The sequence below is a fragment of the Xenopus laevis genome, chromosome 5S (genome assembly GCF_017654675.1).
Source record: "Xenopus laevis strain J_2021 chromosome 5S, Xenopus_laevis_v10.1, whole genome shotgun sequence".
NCBI classification, from domain to species: domain Eukaryota; kingdom Metazoa; phylum Chordata; class Amphibia; order Anura; family Pipidae; genus Xenopus; species Xenopus laevis.
Genome location: NC_054380.1, coordinates 864,755 through 885,988, shown reverse-complemented (window position 1 = coordinate 885,988; position 21,234 = coordinate 864,755). Strand labels below are relative to the sequence as shown.

General features: G+C 39.5%; 1 protein-coding gene across 2 annotated transcripts in view; it reads left to right on the top strand.

Moving 5' to 3' along the window:
• Nucleotides 1-21,013, top strand: part of usp34.S (ubiquitin specific peptidase 34 S homeolog) — a 130,842-nt gene extending 109,829 nt beyond the window's left edge. For both annotated transcript variants that reach the window (XM_018264826.2, XM_018264825.2), the window contains exons 64-79: nucleotides 756-800; nucleotides 1,179-1,283; nucleotides 2,003-2,150; nucleotides 3,511-4,145; nucleotides 6,265-6,422; nucleotides 7,516-7,594; nucleotides 9,607-9,733; nucleotides 10,576-10,683; nucleotides 10,838-10,942; nucleotides 11,021-11,145; nucleotides 15,320-15,443; nucleotides 15,606-15,685; nucleotides 17,618-17,758; nucleotides 17,877-18,020; nucleotides 18,719-18,866; nucleotides 19,796-21,013. In XM_018264826.2, the coding sequence (XP_018120315.1) occupies nucleotides 756-800; nucleotides 1,179-1,283; nucleotides 2,003-2,150; nucleotides 3,511-4,145; nucleotides 6,265-6,422; nucleotides 7,516-7,594; nucleotides 9,607-9,733; nucleotides 10,576-10,683; nucleotides 10,838-10,942; nucleotides 11,021-11,145; nucleotides 15,320-15,443; nucleotides 15,606-15,685; nucleotides 17,618-17,758; nucleotides 17,877-18,020; nucleotides 18,719-18,866; nucleotides 19,796-20,397 (2,874 nt within the window). In that variant the 3' untranslated portion in view covers nucleotides 20,398-21,013. The remainder of the gene's footprint in view (nucleotides 1-755; nucleotides 801-1,178; nucleotides 1,284-2,002; nucleotides 2,151-3,510; nucleotides 4,146-6,264; nucleotides 6,423-7,515; nucleotides 7,595-9,606; nucleotides 9,734-10,575; nucleotides 10,684-10,837; nucleotides 10,943-11,020; nucleotides 11,146-15,319; nucleotides 15,444-15,605; nucleotides 15,686-17,617; nucleotides 17,759-17,876; nucleotides 18,021-18,718; nucleotides 18,867-19,795) is intronic.
• Nucleotides 21,014-21,234: the final 221 nt, after the last annotated feature.

Sequence of the window (21,234 nt, the reverse complement as noted above, 5' to 3'; positions counted from 1 at the left end):
AAACCTACCGAATTGCTTTAAAAGCCTATGGGAAAGTCCAATAGGCTTGTTTTCTAAGTTTTTGATCGAATAAAAAGGCATTCGATCGAATGAAAATCCTTAGATCGAATATTCGACCGTGCGACTATTCACCCATTCGACTATTCGGCGGCGTGTAAATTTGCCCGAATTGCCTATTTGATTCTATTCCCCAGTCGAATTTTGAGGGATTTAACCCTTCGAAATTCGACCCTTGATACATCTGCCCCATATAATTAACCTTACGAATAGTCTACTGTTGTCCCTACACAAGTACTTTATAGTTTTGAGATTTAAAGGGATGGTTCACCTTTAAGGTAACTTTAATTATGTTATAGAATGGCCAATTCTAAGCAACTTTTCAATTGGTTTTCATTATTTCTTTTTTTATGGTTTTATAGTTATGTCTTTGCTGACTCCCTTTTAAAAAACAAATGCTCTGTTAGGCTACAAATGTCCTTCTATTCAGTCCCTCTGCTATTCATATCCCAGTCTCAATGCATGGTTGCTAGGGGACTTTGGGCCCTAGTTTCCAGATTGCTTAAGATGCAAATTGAAGAGCTACTGAATAAAAAGCTAAATAACTTAAAAACCTTAAATCATAAAAAATGAAACCAAATTGCAAATTGTCTGGTATCACTCACTACATCATACTAAAAGTTATTTCAAAGGTGAGCAACTCCTTTAATGACCTACTGTCTATTTTAAGAACTAAATCTTTGCTTTTTTCACTTTAGATTGCATCTATGTTATTTACATCAATTGCAAAGCTGACACCTGAGGTATGTGTAGTAAACAATATAAATTCTATTTTTATTTCCCATAGAGGGATTATTTCACTGCTGTACTTTAAAAAACAAACGGGCACACATGGCCTTTATTAGAGAAGGGTTTTTATGTCCCCCGATGCAACAGTCTTCATGTTGCCTCTTCTCACCAATTCCATCCATCTCCTGCAGTCACACCATGTTGAGGAGTGGTGCCATTACTTGTTCAGATAACGCAGTTTAGTCCTTTCAACTAAGAGGCAGATTATTTTTTTATTTTTGGTAAATAATGGCCTCTCACCTTCCCTCACTACACGGGTGGCCCTGTTGGACTAACGAGTGCATTCAGATATGTGCCCACAGTTGACACGTGTTTTCTTTTTTCTTTTCAAGGCTGCAAACCCTTTCTTTAAGCTGCTCACCATGATCATGGAATTTGCTGGAGGTCCCCCTGGGATGCCGCCTTTTGCTTCTTACATTTTACAAAGGATATGGGAGGTAAAATGATACTACAGGGAACACGGGTTGTGGGACTTTCCTGGGTTTCATGTGAAGATTTGATCTACTGCAGAATATGAAGTGACAGAATTGACAGCATGATTATGGGCGATAGTAAAATTAGTACCTGGGAGAATGGATGAAATCTTTGTGACAGTAAGGAGAGGGTGTTTGGGCATATATAAGGAAGAGTATGATAAAATAAATGGTGATAAAATAAGTAAAACCATTAAATGTAGGTAAGGATTAGTGTGGGAAGCAATAGCATTTATGGGTGCTAAAAGCATCCGCATGAAGTGTTGGTTCAGATACGTGGCAGGATAATGTTTGTGTAGGGGGTTGATCATGGATCTTGACAAGAGCAGTCATTCTTCAGCCAACAGCTAAACAGGGGTTTCCATTCAGCTCCATCACCTATATTTATTCCCTCTCAAACTCTTTTCCCATCACCAGTTTCTGTTCATTCCACAACTCCTTCCAAAATCTTTGTCTCTCCCCTTCTCCATCACTGATTTCTTGTCTCTTTCCTCAGCTTCTCTGCACCCACAACTTCTTCGTAACAATAACCTTTCATCTCAAATATCAAAGGGCTTATGCAGGGTCCATATGCAGTCAATTTAGGTGGCACGCTCCATTTAGAAATCTATGCTTTAAGAGTATTGCTTTTTGCTTGTTTAGTATCACTGTATTTATAATAATGTATTTGCCATGATATATAGGTTATAGAATACAATCCTTCGCAATGTCTGGATTGGCTGGCAGTGCAGACTCCTCGCAACAAGTTGGCACACAACTGGGTATTACAGAACATGGAGAACTGGGTGGAGCGTTTCTTACTTGCCCACAACTATCCCAGAGTTAGAACATGTAAGTTGTTTTCCAAAACCTTATTCATTACATTTTTCTTTTAATCTTTATTACTTTCACAATGATGAGCCTAAGGGGCTACAGTACGTAATTGTGTAACCTTGGTCATTATACAGCTTCTCCCAAGTAGTAACTGTATGAGGCTTCCGCTAATAAAGGTGAGAAAAATCAGCAAATGTCTCCACTGCTGCACTTGACAACATTTTTAGCAGTAGTTTGGAAATAGTGCTCACTCCCTAGACAAGAAAACGACCCAAAGTCATTCCAAAGTTGTTCAGTGTAAAAATGAAACTGGGTAAATAGAAAGCTTGCGCAAAGCAAACATGTTATTGATATAGTTAGGTTAAAATGTAGTCTATAAAGGTTTAAGTTACAGGGTACAAAGATAGGGAAAATTTACGAGCGCTCTGTTTGCCTTTAAAAATAATTATTACAAAATATATAAGCTCACGTGCCACGTCAAAGCCCCTTATTGTATGTGAGTCCTACACTATCCATTAGCATTTAAGGTCAAGTCCCCCAGCAAACCGTGTGACTGAGAAGTACAACTCGCTCGCTCATATTGTTTGCTGGGGGACTTGATCTTAAATGCACTACATACTTATATTAATAATGGATAGTGTAGGATTCACATACAATGAGGGGCTTTGACATGGTACGTGAGCTTATATATTTTGTAATTATTTTTAATGGCAAAGGGAGTGCTGGCAATTTTTTTTCTTTCTTTGTGTACAAATATTGGCTTTTATCGTTTATAGCTGCTGGTCAACTCCAGAATGTGGGTCAGACTGTGCGCTGGCGATTTTTCTGTGTTTTGTGCAGTGACTGGATGTCAAAATATAGTCATAATAGTCAAAACACTACTTCCTGCTTTGCAGAACACTACTTCCTGCTTTGCAGAACACTACTTCCTGCTTTGCAGAACACTACTTCCTGCTTTGCAGAACACTTCTTCCTGCTTTGCAGCTCTCTAATCTGTTACCAGTCATTGCCAATCAGTGGCATATGGGACATAACTGTTGAGTTAGTTTATTAAATCTGACCTGCATGCTAAGGAACTAAAACAAACTAACTCAACAGTTATGTCCCATATGCCACTGATTGGCAATTGACTGGTAACAGATTAGAGAGCTGCAAAGCAGGAAGTATTGTTCTACAAAGTCGTGTTCTGCAAAGCAGGAAGTCGTGTTCTACAAAGTCGTGTTCTGACTAATGACATTTTTGACTAGCTAAGTATAATAGAAATATTTTTTATTATTCTGCACAGCCGAATTATTTACCCAGTGTCGTGTGTGTATATATCTATATATATATATATATCAGCCGTAGTGTGTTAATTGTGTCTTGTTTCTTTAAACAGCTGCAGCCTACCTGCTGGTGTCGCTAATTCCAAGCAACTCTTTCCGTCAGATGTTCCGATCGACCCGCTCGCTTCACATTCCCACAAGAGACTTGCCCCTTAGTCCAGACACGACGGTGGTACTTCACCAAGTATACAATGCCCTTCTAGGTCTTTTGTCAAGGGCAAAACTCTATGTTGATGCTGCTGCACATGGTACTACAAAGTTGGTTCCTTACTTTAGCTTCATGACTTATTGCTTGATCTCGAAAACAGAAAAGCTCATGTTTTCCACATATTTTATGGACCTGTGGAATCTTTTCCAACCCAAACTGTCGGAGCCGGCTATTGCTACAAACCACAACAAGCAAGCCTTGCTCTCATTCTGGTACAATGTCTGTGTTGACTGCCCCGAAAATGTGCGCCTTATCGTTCAGAATCCCGTGGTGACGAAAAATATCGCCTTTAACTATATTCTGGCTGACCATGATGATCAGGACGTAGTACTTTTTAACCGCGGGATGCTGCCGGCTTACTATGGCATTCTCCGCATGTGCTGTGAGCAGTCTCCTGCCTTTACCCGTCAGCTGGCCTCACACCAAAACATTCAGTGGGCCTTTAAGAACCTCACTCCACATGCCAGTCAGTACCCTGCGGTAAGTGACAATGCTGTATACATATCGTCTTAATCTGCCTGTTGTACAAATAGATCTGTTTGTCACTTTGTGCAGAGATAGTGCAGGTATGGGACCTGTTATCCAGAATGCTCGGGACCTGGGGTTTTCCGGATAATGGATCTTTCCATAATTTGGGTCTTTATGCCTTAAGTCTACTAGAAAATCATGTAAACATTAAATAAAGCCAATAGGCTGGTTTTGCTTCCAATAAGGATTAATTATATCTTAGTTGGGATCAAGTACAAGCGACTGTTTTATTATTACACAGAAAAAGAAAATAATTCTTCAAAATTTGGATTATTGGGATAAAATGGAGTCTATGGGAGACAGCCATTCCGTAATTCGGAGCTTTCTGGATATCGGGTTTCCGGATAAGGGATCCTATACCTGTAGTAGCAAATTGTGCAAAATAAAAATAATAACCACCTACATGGATAGATAATAGTACAAATAAGCCCTGTTAATACATTTAAAAGAGAACTAATGCTCAGCTAAGAAAAAAACCACCTTATATTTTGGGTCTCTGTATATTATTTTCTCAGCACATGCTCTGGTTACAGATGGACCCATAATAAACAGTGTATCTTTAAACATAATGATACGGGTATGGGATCTGTTATGCAGAATGCTCTGGACCTGGACTTTTCCAAATAACGGATCTTTCCATAATTTGGAAATCTTCACAGCTTAAGTCTACTAAAAAAATAATTAAAATAAACCCAGTAGGCTTGTTTTTCTTTCAGTAACCATCAGTAATATATCCGATTGGATCAAGAACAAGGTACTGTTTCATTACTACAGAGAAAAAGAAAATCGGAATTAGTTGGATAAAATGGTGTCTATGGCCTTCCCAGAATTCCATGCTTTCTAGATAACAGGTTTCCAGACAATGGATCCCATACCTGTACAAGGCTGATTAGTAATTAGTTCAGATTGACATTACATAGCAGTATAGAAAGCAGTGCATTCTGTGTCAACATTAATACGTCTCGTAGCATCAGCTTCTATGAGACATTTAACCTCACTGTCTTCTAATATTTCAGTGATTTCCTAAGCTTCTCAGAAGCCGCCCAGAGCATTCTGTGCAAAACACAGTAGATAACAGATAAGTTCTGAAGAATCCCATTGTATAATACAGAGTTATATCTGTTATCTACTGTGTATCCTGTGCTTGAATGGCTGCCCCCATGGCTACACAGCAGCTTGTTTATATAAACTATAGTAGTACTTATCTGTTATCTACTGTGTATCCTGTGCTTGAATGGCTGCCCCCATGGCTACACAGCAGCTTGTTTATATAAACTATAGTAGTACTTATCTGTTATCTACTGTGTATCCTGTGCTTGAATGGCTGCCCCCATGGCTACACAGCAGCTTGTTTATATAAACTATAGTAGTACTTATCTGTTATCTACTGTGTATCCTGTGCTTGAATGGCTGCCCCCATGGCTACACAGCAGCTTGTTTATATAAACTATAGTAGTACTTATCTGTTATCTACTGTGTATCCTGTGCTTGAATGGCTGCCCCCATGGCTACACAGCAGCTTGTTTATATAAACTATAGTAGTACTTATCTGTTATCTACTGTGTATCCTGTGCTTGAATGGCTGCCCCCATGGCTACACAGCAGCTTGTTTATATAAACTATAGTAGTACTTATCTGTTATCTACTGTGTATCCTGTGCTTGAATGGCTGCCCCCATGGCTACACAGCAGCTTGTTTATAAAAACTATAGTAGTATTTCTGAAGCAAACACACCAGTTTTACGAGTGCAGGGCAACACTACATGATATTTTCATCACTTAACAAGAAACTATTTCGGCTAATTACTTTTAGACAGACAACTGAATTTCTGCCAGTTTGTACTGTACATTTAGCTACAGAAGAACAAATGTATTTGACTTTATCCTTGGTACGTAAATAAATGTGCAGAGATGCCTTTAACTGCAACGTACCCTAATTAGTGTTCTTTACTAAGTTGGATATAAAATGAAGGTGACGTATACAGACACATTACATTGCTGGTTATGGCACCTACAAATAGAGCGTTTTTTGTTTGAGCGTTTTTTCACATGAATTCTGTGTTTTTATTCAGGCGGTGGAAGAGCTGTTTAACCTCATGCAGCTGTTTGTAGCTCAGAGGCCGGACATGAGAGAGGAAGAAGTGGAAGATATAAAACAGTTTAAGAAAACCACTATCAGCTGCTATTTGCGTTGTTTAGACGGCCGCTCCTGCTGGACAACATTAATAAGGTTTGTAGCTTGTACTTGATATTAAAGCTTAATTAATGCCACTTGCTCTAATGACAACACTCATTAACCTGCTGGAAATAAAAATACTATTGTGGATGTTGTCTGATCTACATCACTCTCTCCAAACCCTCCTCCCCACCAGTTGGCACAGTTGGGGGCGGGGCATGGCTGCTGTGGAGGCGGGGTCGGAAGTGGGCGGGAGGATGGGGATTGGAGTGCGCCGGGCCCCCCTGCAAAAGAAAATCTTCAGAGGGGCCCGCTGCACTCTAGTTACGCCGCTGCTTGTAAACACAATGCTTAAAATATTTGTTTTGTATTATGTGTTGCTACTAGTGACGAGCAATTCTGTAATGTTTCAATTCGCCAAGAAATCTGCGAAACTGCGAAAAAATTATTGAAATTTTATGAAATGCAAGTCAATGGGCATTGTTACGTGCGACACATTTTTACCAGTACCACAATTCTTGCTCCAAATGCATTAAAGTCAATGGCCGTTTTTTCTTATGGCGACTTTTTTTGTCCCACTGCATTCTAGTGCATTCTAGTCAATGGACGTTTTTTCTTATGGCGACTTTTTTTGTCCCACTGCATTCTAGTGCATTCTAGTCAATGGACGTTTTTTCTTTTGGGCGTTTTTTCGCAGCGAATTTTCTAGGCCAGATATTCTCTGCAGTTTCATTAGAAGATTCGCACATGGTGAAATTTGGAATTTTGCAGCAAATCCGTGGCTGCTGAATAAATTTGCTCATCACTAGTTGCCATGAAAATAATTAATATTATTGCGCTAAATTAACTCAATAAAGAATAAAGGTGACCGTAACACCCTGAACATCTGAACCCTAAATAATAATAATAATAATAACCCTACATTAATGAAACGACTCAAGGGCAGATACATCTCATAAGGGTTTGTCTATGAAGACTCTCATTTCTAACCATGAAGTGGAACGACGCACTAAGTGACAAAACCATCGCATTTTCATGATTAAAAGAAGCAAAAAGTGCACTTTTCATTGCTCTCATGTTAAACCAGGGGTCACCTCTCTGAGGAGTAACAATAACTAAATGTGTAAATGTGTTTCACGTATTTCAGTGCCTTCAGAATATTGCTGGAATCTGATGAAGACCGATTGCTTGTCGTATTTAACAGAGGATTCATCTTAATGACAGAGGTGAGCTCTTTATATTTTGCCACCGGGTCTATCATTTCTGGGGATTTCTGTGTGATATTTTGTTCCGTGTGATATTTTGTTCCGTGTGATATGTTGTTCCGTGTGATATGTTGTTCCGTGTGATATGTTGTTCCATGTGATATGTTGTTCCGTGTGATATGTTGTTCCGTGTGATATGTTGTTCCGTGTGATATGTTGTTCCGTGTGATATGTTGTTCCGTGTGATATGTTGTTCCGTGTGATATGTTGTTCCGTGTGATATGTTGTTCCGTGTGATCTGTTGTTCCGTGTGATATGTTGTTCAGTGTGATATGTTGTTCCGTGTGATATTTTGTTCCGTGTGATCTGTTGTTCCGTGTGATATGTTGTTCCGTGTGATATGTTGTTCCGTGTGATCTGTTGTTCCGTGTGATATTTTGTTCCATGTGATATGTTGTTCCGTGTGCTACGCGCAGTGTTAGTAACATTAAACAGCTGTACCCGGCCTTCTCATTGTATTTCCACTGTGTTTTTATACTTCTGTGACCTTGTTTTCCCTTATAGTTGCCCAACAAACACAATGCGTATTGTAGTTTTAGCCCAAAAAGTGTGAAAAGAACGAGGGTACGGTCAAGCTTAAGTTTATGATGGTGTATATGTATCAGTCCCATTGAAGTGGAAGTGAGCTGCAGCTGTGGATGGGACTCTATAAAAAGAAATCAAGTTCTAGTGAGAGGATTGTGATTGAACAGATAGAGATTCTTTACTACAGGCAGTTTCTTGGCACAGCTACAATACTGTACATTTCTATTCAACTTCTACTCACTATTAATTGTTGTAGGCCGCATGCTTTATTCTACTGAAAAAACACCTCATTCTATTCAGGGCTCCTTAGTGTTCAAACAAAGTAATTCCGTTGCTGTAACCCTGAAAGTAATGGCAATGTAGAGCTGTCCCCCAAATTACAGGTCCTTGTGATTCCTTTAAAGAGCTTCTTTTTAGTCTACTGGGCAATTACTTTCACTTTCCATTCAGCACTTCCTGTCACTGCTCTCCCCACATTCCCCCCAATCTCTTACCCATTTAATTGTGTAACCAGGACATGGGGATGGACATCAGGTCCCCCATTCTGGTGCACAAACAAGATTCTGAGATGATACAAGACTTGTCTTAATAACAGTGTCCCACAATATGGCTCCTGTCTGCTTGTTATAATTATGAATTCCCAGACTGAAGGAAACACAATTCAAATCATTTATATGGTGTAATTAAAGTTCATTTTGCTTCACTAATGTGATAAACTAGGATTTGGAATAATTTTTTTGGGTGACGGGTCCCCTTTAGTTGACACTGCCTCGTCGGTTATATAACTAGCATGTTTAATTGGATGAATAGAATATGTAGGAGCAGAGGTGCATTTCACACACCTTGTCAGACTCCCAATAAAATCCCACAAGCCCCGACTGAGACACAACTACAGTAGTACAGCTGGATAACTATAAAAAGAAAAGCCCATTCAGCTGGATGTGCAGCAGCTTCAAATGATCAGTTTTAGATGTCTCTGAGCCTCCCATACTTCAGCACCACCTAAATAAATGAGGTTTCCCCTTATAGTTATCCAGTGTTGCTACTAACTAGAAATGTTACACGGCACTGACCTGAGGTGTAAGGGTTCTACAGCATTATTATATTTATATAATACACAAAAGCCATGAATATCTTGTAAATTAGATCCTTATAAACGGTGAGTTCTGATGTCATCAGTTATAAACGGTGAGTTCTGATGTCATTTCTGTCACATGACTCATTGAAATTTGTGTATTATAATAAATAAAGTACCCCCAGTTGTAAAATATGAGGATATTAGAAGTTACCTCAGAGTTCCATGACCTGTATAAAAACACTCGGCCTTCGGCCTCGTACTTTTATATGGTCATGAAACTCCTCGGTAACTTATAATATCCTTATATTTTACAAGAGGGGGTACTTTATTCACTATATGTTTGTCCAATCCTTGTGTTTTTATTTTGCAGTCCTTTAACACCTTGCACATGATGTATCATGAAGCTACAGCCTGTCACGTTACTGGAGACTTGGTGGAACTTTTGTCCATATTTCTCTCTGTCCTTAAATCTACTCGCCCTTATCTGCAGAGAAAAGGTACGGCCTTGACTTATTCTGTCAGTCTATAGACTCTTTATTGCACCTCTCCATAGAATTGCACTGGAGCTGGCTTAAAGGGCATGTAAAGTCAAAAATAATACTACATATACATCTTCTCCACCATAGCAATATACGTTATTTAGAAATTCAGTGCCGTTTTTATAAAACAAGCAATCTTCTGCCGGCATTCTTCTCCCTCTCAAAGCCACAAACTGAAATCCTTTGACGGCTTCAGGTTGTCCGGACGGATTTCAGCTTTGAGAGGGTGAGGTGTGGCCAGACAAAGATCTGAGTTTGCCAAAAGAGGGAATCTTTGCTTCATTTGGCCACCTATGTGCTCGACCAAATCTGCCCTATCTGATAGTTAGACCATTGATCAGATCATAAAGGAGAGCAAAGTAGGCTTGACAAGAGGGGACCTCATCAACATGCCAAACAGCTCCTGATCTGACTGCATTTCCAAACCTGGGCCCCATACATGGATAGATAAGCTGCAAACTCATTCTGCAGGGGCCAGATCAGCAGAATAAACGTACCTGGGAATGGCCATGGAGCAAATATGCCAAAGGAGGCATCTCTAGACTGACCTCAGCTCCAGTGAGTGTGTGCATGAGTGAGTGTGTGCGTGAGTGAGTGTGTGCACAAAGGCTGATCAAATTCATATCAATGTAGCAGGTTCACTGAGCAGATCTGCTTCTCTGAGTCTGCAAAAATACTCAGCCTGACAAGAGCCGGAGCCAACAGCCTGTGTATCCATAGACTTAATCATATGACATACTGTTTTTGCAGAGCCTAATTTATGACCTGTTGGCTTACATTTATTTCTCTTGCTTTAACAGATGTGAAACAAGCCTTGATTCAGTGGCAAGAAAGAATTGAATTTGCACACAAGCTCCTAACATTGTTAAATTCTTACAGTCCTCCAGAACTAAGAAATGCCTGTATAGGTAACACTTCATTTCCATGCTTCCCATTTGTGAGCCTGTATATTCTTTCTCTAGGTGCTGTATCCTTTGATAGTCTCTTACCTGTGTTGCTACTTCTCGTTGAGGTCGCTTTTTACTCACTGACTTGCCATAATGTTTCTCCTTTGCTTTCCAGACGTACTGAAGGAGCTTGTACTGCTGAGCCCTCATGATTTTTTGCACACTCTGGTCCCATTTCTGCAGCACAATCATTGTACATATCATCACAGTAACCTCCCAAGTAAGTCATCCAGCTTTTATATTATATTTAACTTTGCCTTTTACTGTGATAAAAACAAAGTGTGACGTTTGATTTCAGTGTCACTCGGTCCCTACTTCCCCTGTCACGAGAACATGAAACTAATTGGAGCAAAAAGCAATATCCGTCCTCCTCGTCCTGAGCTCAACATGTGCCTCTTGCCCACAATGATTGAATCCAATAAGGTAAAATGATTGTATGAGTCCGTTTATAGACCTGCAACATGTGTATATTTGCTTATTTTAACTCTGAAATACTTAAAGATGATTGAGCTGAACATTTTATTTAGTTGCGCTCCTGACAAATTCTCACTCTTTGGACATCGGATATTTTTTTACGGATAATGTGGCATTTAGTGTTACAATGATTTTGTGCAATCGCCAATATGATCCTGCTTGTAGCACATCCTAGATATGGAATGGGTTAAAGCTGAATGTGCATATATTTTATACAGTATATCTACTGTTGTGTTCAGAATAATAGCAGTGTGTTTAAAAAAGCGAATAAAGCTCAAAATCCTTATAATAATCCTGATCTTTTATTTCCACTCACACAAATGTATTGGGAACACTCCACATTCTATTTCAAGTCAAAACATGAATATGTGTCAAATTTGGTTATTCCTTTACAGAATGTGAAGAAAATTGAATATTAGACTGTTCCAAAAACTAGCAGTGTCTGCATTCTTCTTTACAAACTCAAACATTCACTTTATAAACTGAGAAATGTTTCAAGATTTTGCTTTCCTTTGAATGACGGAACTAATATTTAGTTGTATAATCAGTGTTTCTGTGCTGCACATCTGTGTTACATGGAGTCCCCCAACTTCCAACAACCTGTTACATTCCACAATTCTTCTGTATTTCTTACTTTTGCCTCACAAACCCCATTTTTGATGTCACCCCACAAGTTTTCTATTGGATTAAGGTGCAGGATTGGGTTGGTCACTCCATAACGTCAATCTTGTTGGTGTGGAACCAAGAGGTTGCTCATTACTGGTGAGTTTGGGGTCGTTGTCTTGTTGAACCCCCATTTCAAGGGCTTTTCCTCTTCGGCATAAGGCAACATGACCTCTTTGAGTATTTGATGTATTGAAACTGACCCATGATCCCTGTTATGTGATAAATAGGCCCAACACCACAGTATGACAAACATCCCCATATCCTGATGCTTCACTCTGTACTGTCACTTGAATTCAGTGTTTGGGGCTCATCTGACAAACTGTCTGCAGCCTCTTGACTCAGAAAGTCCACAACATGTTGCGCCATTTCTTTTTAGACCAGTCAATGTGTTGTTTGGCAAACTTCTTCTTGCCAACAGCTTGGCTTCACATAGTCACTTCTAATTGTAACAGTATCACAGCTACATTTACTCCTTCTTTCATCTTCCTGGAGTTGATCATTGGCTGAGTCTTTGCCATTTTGGCTCAATCTTCTCTCCATTCCAATATTGGTTTTTCATTTTCTTCCATGTCTGTTTGGTGCCGTTTTAAAGCATTTGAGATCATTTTATCTGAGCCGCCAATCATTTCCTGCACTTCTTTATGTGTTTGCCCCTCTCCAATAATGTTTTTATCAAAGTACTCTGTTCTTCTAAACCAGGGGTCCCCAACCTTTTTTTACCTGTGAGCCACATTCAAATGTAAAAAGAGTTGGGGAGCAACACAAGCATGAAAAGTCCCTTGGGCTGCCAGATAAGGGCTGTAATTGGCTATTTGGTTGCCCCTATGTGGATTGGCAGCCTACAAGAGACTGTACTTGGCACTATACTTAGGGGTCCGTTTACTAAAGTGCGGTAAATCTGACTTTAATTTTCCGCATGTTATCGCTGAGAATATTTTTACGCCAGAATATTCGCAGCGACTAAGTTTACTAAACAGCGATGCGCTCAGAAGTCATTGCGATCACTTGCGGTAACTACGTTAAGGAACCAGCTTACGTTAGCGGTAATTTTAGCGAGTTGCGAATTTTCTGGCGAAAAATTACGTTTTTGCGAATATTTATGCTATAAAATAGTCTTGTTTTATGGCGGTTATTATGGCAATTTTTACTGTGACATTTATGGCCAGAAATGCATCTTCAAAACTTATAAACTTTATTGACTGATGATTATACCATCCAACAACATCACCAGAGTAACACCAATCAAACATGTCTGCATCATATAAACTCTTCTGCCAATAGAATCATAGGAAATGATACCAGTCAATCTCTTTGCTTCATATAAATGCACAGTTTAATGTCGCCAATCCCAATGAAACCAAAAAGCATAGAGGCTGACGAATCCTTGGACTGTGATGCCGCTGCCAATAATACGACTCTGAGCTGAAACTGCTGCTGTTGCACCAGATAGAAGCAGAAGCCAAAACATCCCGTCAGCAATAGCTACAGATCTCTCTCCTGTCAGCAAAGAATGATGGGTAAAAAAAAAACATTATTATGGGATATTTCCTGCCCCTTGAGAATTTTCTGGCAGAAAAAATACTTTTACGCCACTTCATATGTGGCGGTAAAAGTTTGCGAATATTCTGGCGTTAATTTTGTCTTTAGCACATTTCGCTGTTTAGTAAACCATGCGTTAATGTGTACGTAGCGTTATTTTCAGCGAATGCGATAACTGGCGAACAATTATTCTTGCGCAAGAAAATTCGCAAATTTATATTTACCGCAGGTTAGTAAACTGGCGATAACATATTTGGCGAAAATTCTGTCTATATATTGTGCGAATATTTTTAACGCACTTTAGTAAACGGACCCCTTAGTTTTTAAGCAATTAAAACTTGCTTACAAGTCTGGGATTCAAAAATAAGCTCCTGCTTTGAGGACATGGAGAGCAACGTCCAAGGGGTTGGAGAGCAACATGTTACTCACGAGCTACTGGTTGGGGATCACTGTTCTAAACAATGTCTGGAACTCACTATAAGGAGAAATACACTATAACCACAACATTTGCTCCTTCCTTAAATAAGGGACGGAATTGACTCCTGTTTTTTCACAAAATGAATGAAATCACTAATTAAACTCCACACCGCTATTATTTGGCACAAACTATTATTATTTGGAACAAGCTATTCATTTGAACACTGCTATTATTTGGAACAAGTTATTATTATTTGGAACAAGTTATTATTTGGAACAAGCTATTCATTTGAACACTGCTATTATTTGGAACAAGCTATTATTATTTGGAACAAGCTATTCATTTGAACACTGCTATTATTTGGAAGAAGTTATTATTACTTGGAAGAAGCCTCAGTTAATGATTGAATGAGACCGAATCAGCTGCAGGTCATGACTGATGGTCTATTAATTTTCTATTTTTCTTACTACACCTACTAGTAAATTATTTGCCATGAGAAATACATTTTCTACCAAAACCAGTGATTGACGGGGTTAGTGATGTCAGACTGCTGTTATTGTTATTGTTATTCTGAGCTGTATAACTGTATAAAGCAGATCATTGTATGTTACATGCCCCTGTGCTTTAAAGTGGACCCGTCACCCAGACATAAAAATCTGTATAATAAAAGTCCTTCTTAAATTAAATATGAAATCCAATTTCTTTTTTTTATTAAAGCATTCATAGCTGTTTTAAACTTGTTTAAAAATATCAGCTGTCAATCAAATATTGTCTGCCCCTCCTCTATGCCTAGGCATAGAGGTGGGGCAAGCAATTACTTTCACTTTCCATTCAGCACTTCCTAGATGTCACTGCTCTCCCTACATTCCCCCAGTTCTCTTAACGATTTAAATGTGTAACCAGGGCATGGAGATGGACATTGGGTCCCTGTCCCCTGGTACACAAACAAGATTCTGAGATGATACAAGGCTTGCCTTAATAACACTGTCCACAAAATGGCTCCTGCCTGGTTGCTATAATTATGAGTTCCCAGACTGATGGAAACAAGATTCAAATCATTTATACAGTGTAATTAAAGTTCATTTTGCTTGACTAACATGATAAAATAGGATTTGGATCATTTTGTTTGGGTGACGGGTCCCCTTTAAGCTCCTTGCCCTTTAGTTGGAAACCAATTGTTATATTTTTGTATGGTGACCTCCGTAATGGGATATGATTTACTGCCATGGGTCAGAGGCAGAGTGAACATTGAAAGGAATAATAAGCCGCGCACACACACTCACACTCACACTCACACACACACGCCATGCAACATTGGCCTGAGATACTCCATTGTCAGAAGCCATACAAAGTGTTTGTCAGTATTACTCTTCTAATTGAAATACCAACATATTTAATACCTCAAACCCCCCCCCCCCTATATTTTTCTCATTTGAAACGTGAATTTCCTTTGTGCCGTTTTTTCCCCTAATCAGACGAATGTTGTGTTGCCATTTGCAGGGTAAAGACGACGTATATGAGCGCATGCTGCTCGATTACCTTTCCTCTTACCACCAGTTTATTCACCTGCTCTGCCGTGTTGCCATCAACTGCGAAAAGTTCACAGAAACTCTAATTAAACTCAGTAAGTCGTTTGTCCAATCACATTTATCATCTGGGGGAACTTGTTTCCTTAACCCTCTCGCCTTCTCTTCTTCTTTATTTCATATATTTCTTTATTATAAATCACACACACACGTTTGCTCGCCAGTTAAAGTATTCTAAAAATATCTTTTTCTTCTTTTAGGCGTCTTAATTGCGTATGAAGGTCTCTCCCTACATCTCGCATTATTTCCAAAGCTCTGGACTGAGTTGTGCCAAACACAGGTAGAGAGTCGTGCGAATTAATACCGATATATGGACTGGGCGCCATTTATTTCATTTATTCATCTAAACTCCTTAGGCTGCTGCTAATTGTAATAATACAAAAAATACAAAATAATGCAAAAATACATATTCATTCTGTGTCTATGGAACGGATACTAAAGGACAACATATAAATAGGCAGATGGATGAGGGGTAGTTCATTTGAAAACTTATAGTACAGGTATAAGATCTGTTATCCAGAAACCCGTTGTCCAGAAAGCTCTGAATTACAGAAAGGCCATCTCCCATAGACTCCATTTTATCCAAATAATATACATTTTTAAAAATGATTTCCTTCATTTTGATCCCAACTAAGATCTAATGACTCCGTATTGGAAGCTCAGCCAGCCTATTGGCTTTATTTTAGGAATACACCGAATCCAGGATTCTGTTCGGGTTTTCTCCAGGATTCATCCGAATCGTAATTTGCATATTCAAATTAGGGACGGGGACTGAAATCATGCAACTTTTTGTCCCAAAACAAAAACATAAAAAATGTTTTCCCCTTCCCACCCCTAATTTGCATATGCAAATTCGGTTTGGTATTCGGCTGAATCTTATACAAAGGATTTGGAGGTTTGGCCAAATCCAAAATAGTGGATTCGGTGCATCCCTAGTTTGTTTAATGTTTACTTGATTTTCTAGTAGACTAAAGGTATGAAGATCCACATTACCGAAAAAGATCTATTATTCAGAAAACCCCAGGTCCCGAGCATTCTGGATAACAGGTCCCATACCTGTATATTGTAGTCAGCAATATATTGAGACATGAATTAGCATTTAAACTTTATTTTTTGAGGTTATTATTTAGCTTTTTGTTCTGCAACTGGTTGCTACGGTACAATTTAGCCAGGCAACCAGGTGTTGGTTTAAATGGCAAAATGAATAGGAGAGGGGCCTAAATAGAAAGATAAGTAATAAGAAACAATAAAGTTTGTCATCAGCCTCCATTTGAGAGTCTGAAAGAAGCAGAAAATAGAAAGTTACTGAGAAGTGGACATTCTCTACTGTACTTCAAGTTAAAGAGGAATGAAAGGTTAAAGGGATACTGTCATGGGAAAAAAACATTTTTTCAAAATGAATCAGTTAATAGTGCTGCTCCAGCAGAATTCTGCACTGAAATCCATTTCTCAAAAGAGCAAACAGACTTTTTTATATTCAATTTTGAAATCTGACATGGGGCTAGACATATTGCTAATTTCCCAGCTGCCCCAAGTCATGTGACTTGTGCTCTGATAAACTTCAATCACTCTTTACTGCTGTACTGCAAGTTGCAGTGATATCACCCCCTCCCAGCAGCCAAACAACAGAACAATGGGAAGGTAACCAGATAGCAGCTCCCTAACACAAGATAACAGCTGCCTGGTAGATCTAAGAACAACACTCTATAGTAAAAACCCATGTCCCACTGAGACACATTGAGTAGGAGAAACAACAGCCTGCCAGAAAGCAGTTCCATCCTAAAGTGCAGGCACAAGTCACATGACCAGGGGCAGCTGGGAAATTGACAAAATGTCTAGCCCCATGTCAGATTTCAAAATTGAATATAAAACAATCTGTTTGCTCTTTTGAGAAATGGATTTCAGTGCAGAATTCTGCTGGAGCAGCACTATTAACTGATGTGTTTTGAAAAAAACATGTTTTCCGATGACAGGATCCCTTTAAATGACTGGCGGGTGCCATGATGTATGAGCTGACAGTTGGTGACAGTTCTGTTTGTGATAATGTGGGATAGTCTTATTATAATCACCTTGTACCCCACACAGTTGACTATACTTAAAGTTCTTCATGAAATCTTTCATGTTTGTATTTTACATTCTAGATGAAACGTACCCACAAATAATACTTTTGCTGCATTAATAGTAACAGTCGTGTTTTTATTCCCCCCTAAAGTCGACACTGGCAAAAAGCTGCACCAAGCTGCTGTGTGAAGATCCAGTATTCGCCGAGTATATAAAATGCATTTTAACGGATGAAAGACTTTTCCTCAATAACAATGTCGTATACACGTTCTTAACACATTTCCTTGGGAAGGTAAGTGCATGTGGGTTATATGAGATATATATTATATATTATATATGTGCTGGAGACTGATAACGAAGCAACTCCGAATCATTCGTCCAGTTCTAATTACGCTTGTGTCTTCTCATAGGTTCAAAGTCAAGTGTTCTCTGAAAGCAACTGCACAAACCTTCTCAATACGATCATCACAAACCTCGTCCATCAGTATCACAACGTTGAGTCCGACTTCAGCAGCAGAGCTGACATTTCCAAAGCAAGCAGCACTTTAAATGGGGCAAGTTTGATATTTAATTGCAGCAGCATTAACACTGTATTAATACTGGATATTCTCTATGTGATGAAGGTTCTCATTTCTGTGGGTGCAGAATATTGTGCAAATCTCAGTGCCGATACCGGACTTGTTGCTGTACGTTACAACTCTAAAGTAGCATTGCTCAAGTTATAACCAGAGGAAGGATCCTAGAGGTCCAAAACATGTAATGCTGTGATAAAATAAACCCACATTTTGAAGACTCTCCGGTTTCTGTGATATCTCAAGTTATAAGCCTCACATACACTGGGAGCCATTTCATCATTGTCACTCTCCTCCGAACAAGTCCTTACAGACAGGCTTTAAAGTAGGGATGCACCCAATCCGCTAATTTGGATTCTGCCGAACCCCCCAATCCTTCTCGAAAGATTCGGCCGAATTCCGAAACCGCATATGCAAATTAGAGGTGGGAAGGGGAAAACATTTTTAACGTCCTTGTTTTCTGACAAAAAGCCACGCGATTTCCCTCCCCGCCCCTAATTTGCATATCCGAATCCTGCTGAAAAAGGCTGAATCCCGAAGCGAATCCTGGATTTGGTGCACCCCTACTTTAAAGAGACTCTGGCACTTATTAAAATCCCTGATATCTAATCAAATGGAACATGTAGTGATATTAGTTATCCTTTTAAGGCAATTCCTTATTGTCTTGTCTATTCTTGCAGGATCTCCGAGCTCTCGCTCTGCTCCTTTCAGTTCACACCCCCAAACAGCTAAACGCAGCCTTAATCCCGACTCTGCAAGAACTTGTGAGCAAATGTAGAGCGTGTCAGCAACAGAGACACTCGGTACAAGAGGCAGAAGCCAAAGAAGGTAAAAGTAAAGGTTACTTTGAATTGTTGGCTCCCACTTTACTCGTAGCCTTTATTGGATGAATGTTCTCTAACCTTTTATTATTTCACCAGCCAATAACTGGTATCACAGGTAGAGTTTGTGCATTGAGATAATATTCACTGCAATTTGCTTAGAATAAATGACTGGACGTTAGCCCCCCTTAAAGGAGATGTTTTCAGATCATTTACTCTGCAAAACTTTAAACCAGACTTTGCAGTTGCAGAAATGCAGCCTCCTCCTTGCCACTATACTTCACACGCTACATCCTTGCATTTACACACAATGCTTTAAAGGAGAAGGAAAGGCTAAAAGTAAGTAAGCTTTATCAGAAAGATCTATATAAATACACCAGTAACCCCTCAAAGTAATGCTGCTCTGAGTCCTCTGTCAAACAGCACATTTCTTTCCTTCTATTGTGTACTCATGGGCTTCTGTATCAGACTAACTGTTTTCAGCTTAAACCTCCAGGGCTAGGGCTTGAGCATGCTCAGTTTGCTCCTCTCTCCCTCCCTGCTGTAATCTGAGCCCAGAGCTATGAGTGAGCAGGGAGAGACTCAGGCAGGAAGTGATGTCACACCAAGCTAATATGGCAGCTGCTATCCTAAACAAACAGAGAGCTTCTAGAGCTGGTTACTCATATATGGTAAAGCATTCTGCAGAATAAATATAGTGTTATAGCTTGTACTATTGTGGCTAATCTATTGGTAATAACCTGCCTTAGTAGCTTTCCTTCTCCTATAAGGGGCAGTGGAGTCACAGAAGTGTGGTTGACCCTACTAGGGAAGTCTTCTGAATGGCATCTTAGTGGTATTTTATTTTTGTCAACAGGAGAGGTTCCTAAAGTATTGTACATGGATAGTTGCCCATAGAGCATTAGAGAACATTCATTAAAGTGCATTGTGTTTCAGATGATGAGGGCGCTACTCCAGTGAAAAGGAGACGGGTTAGCAGCGATGAGGAGCACATGGTCGATAGTTGCGTCAGTGACCTGAAGAATGAGCGAGAAGTTTCTACCCCAACAAGCACGTCGGACAACGAAACCAGGGACTCTTCAATCATTGATCCGGGGACAGAGCAAGATCCGCCCTCTCCTGAAATCAGCTCTTCTAAAGAATTCACAATAGAAGTTTCCTCTTCGTTCTCCGAGGATCTGATTCTGTCTTCGAGGCCACAGCAAGTGGGAGACCAAACCTGTAAATCGGAAGAGGAGAAAGAAATGAAAGATCTTCAGAGTCCTAAGGACACGACGATGACTGAGGAAGACCATGAGCTTCCGTCTACCTCCATTTCTGCAGTTCTGGCTGATTTAGCAGATGTAAGGAGTTGTGATGCTCAAGGGTCAACCTCGCAGGAGTCCGACCTCAGCCTTTCTCTCAGTTCTGACCATTCCAGGGGACTTTTTAGTCACGTACAACAAAATGACAGTTTAGACGCCTTGTGCAGGACCATTGAGTCCACTATTGTTCTAGTCTCAAGGATATCAGGACAAGAAAACAAAGCGGCTTCTTGACATTAGTGGGAGCGCGTCTGCTTTTAAATCTTTTTCTTTCTTCTTTTTTTTTAGCCGTTTGTATACAAGTTTTGCAAATTTATTTCTGTTTTGTGCTTCAGTTTGTCAAGTGCTTTCTGCTTGAACGGCGAGATTTAATGCTTTAGTCTTGGTCAAGCAGAACTCCACAAACCCCACTTCAATTTGTACAGGCCAATCGCAATGGAGATGTTTTATGTCCTTCACGTTTACTGTAACGCCTTTCATTTAATATGGCCGCCATTGCCCAACATGATGTCCTTTTTACTGTGTATAATATAGTGTCCTCTGTGCCAGTTTTGTACCTTATTATAGAGGCGGCAGATTTGCCTCCCATCTCTGTGGTTCTTATTCTCAAAATTCAGTTGACTTGAACTTAACCACAAGGAATTTGATTCTGTAAAGAATCCTCTCTGGCTGTGGCCTGGCAGTATATTTGGTGCTTTATTTAACACAATACCTGTGGAGGAAATAAAGCACACTCAATGTATAAAAAAAAACAAACTGCAAAGATAACGAAAAATAATAATTGGTTTATTTTATTGACATGATTGAACGCTATTCTGTGCACTTCATTAAACTAATTGTGACGACTTTTCATTTTTGTCTGAATCGGTTTGTAAATAATGTAAATTGCAATTGACACTCAATGTTCTGTTGATATGAGATATGAGCAGTTTTAGACTGCTACTGCCAGGCTTTCAGCTTAACAGCTCTCATGGAAAATCAGTTAAGGCTTAAAGGGGTGCTTCATCTTTAAGTTCATTTTGAGTAAGGGTAGGAATACATGGACGATTTCTGCGCTCCGCAAAAACGCAG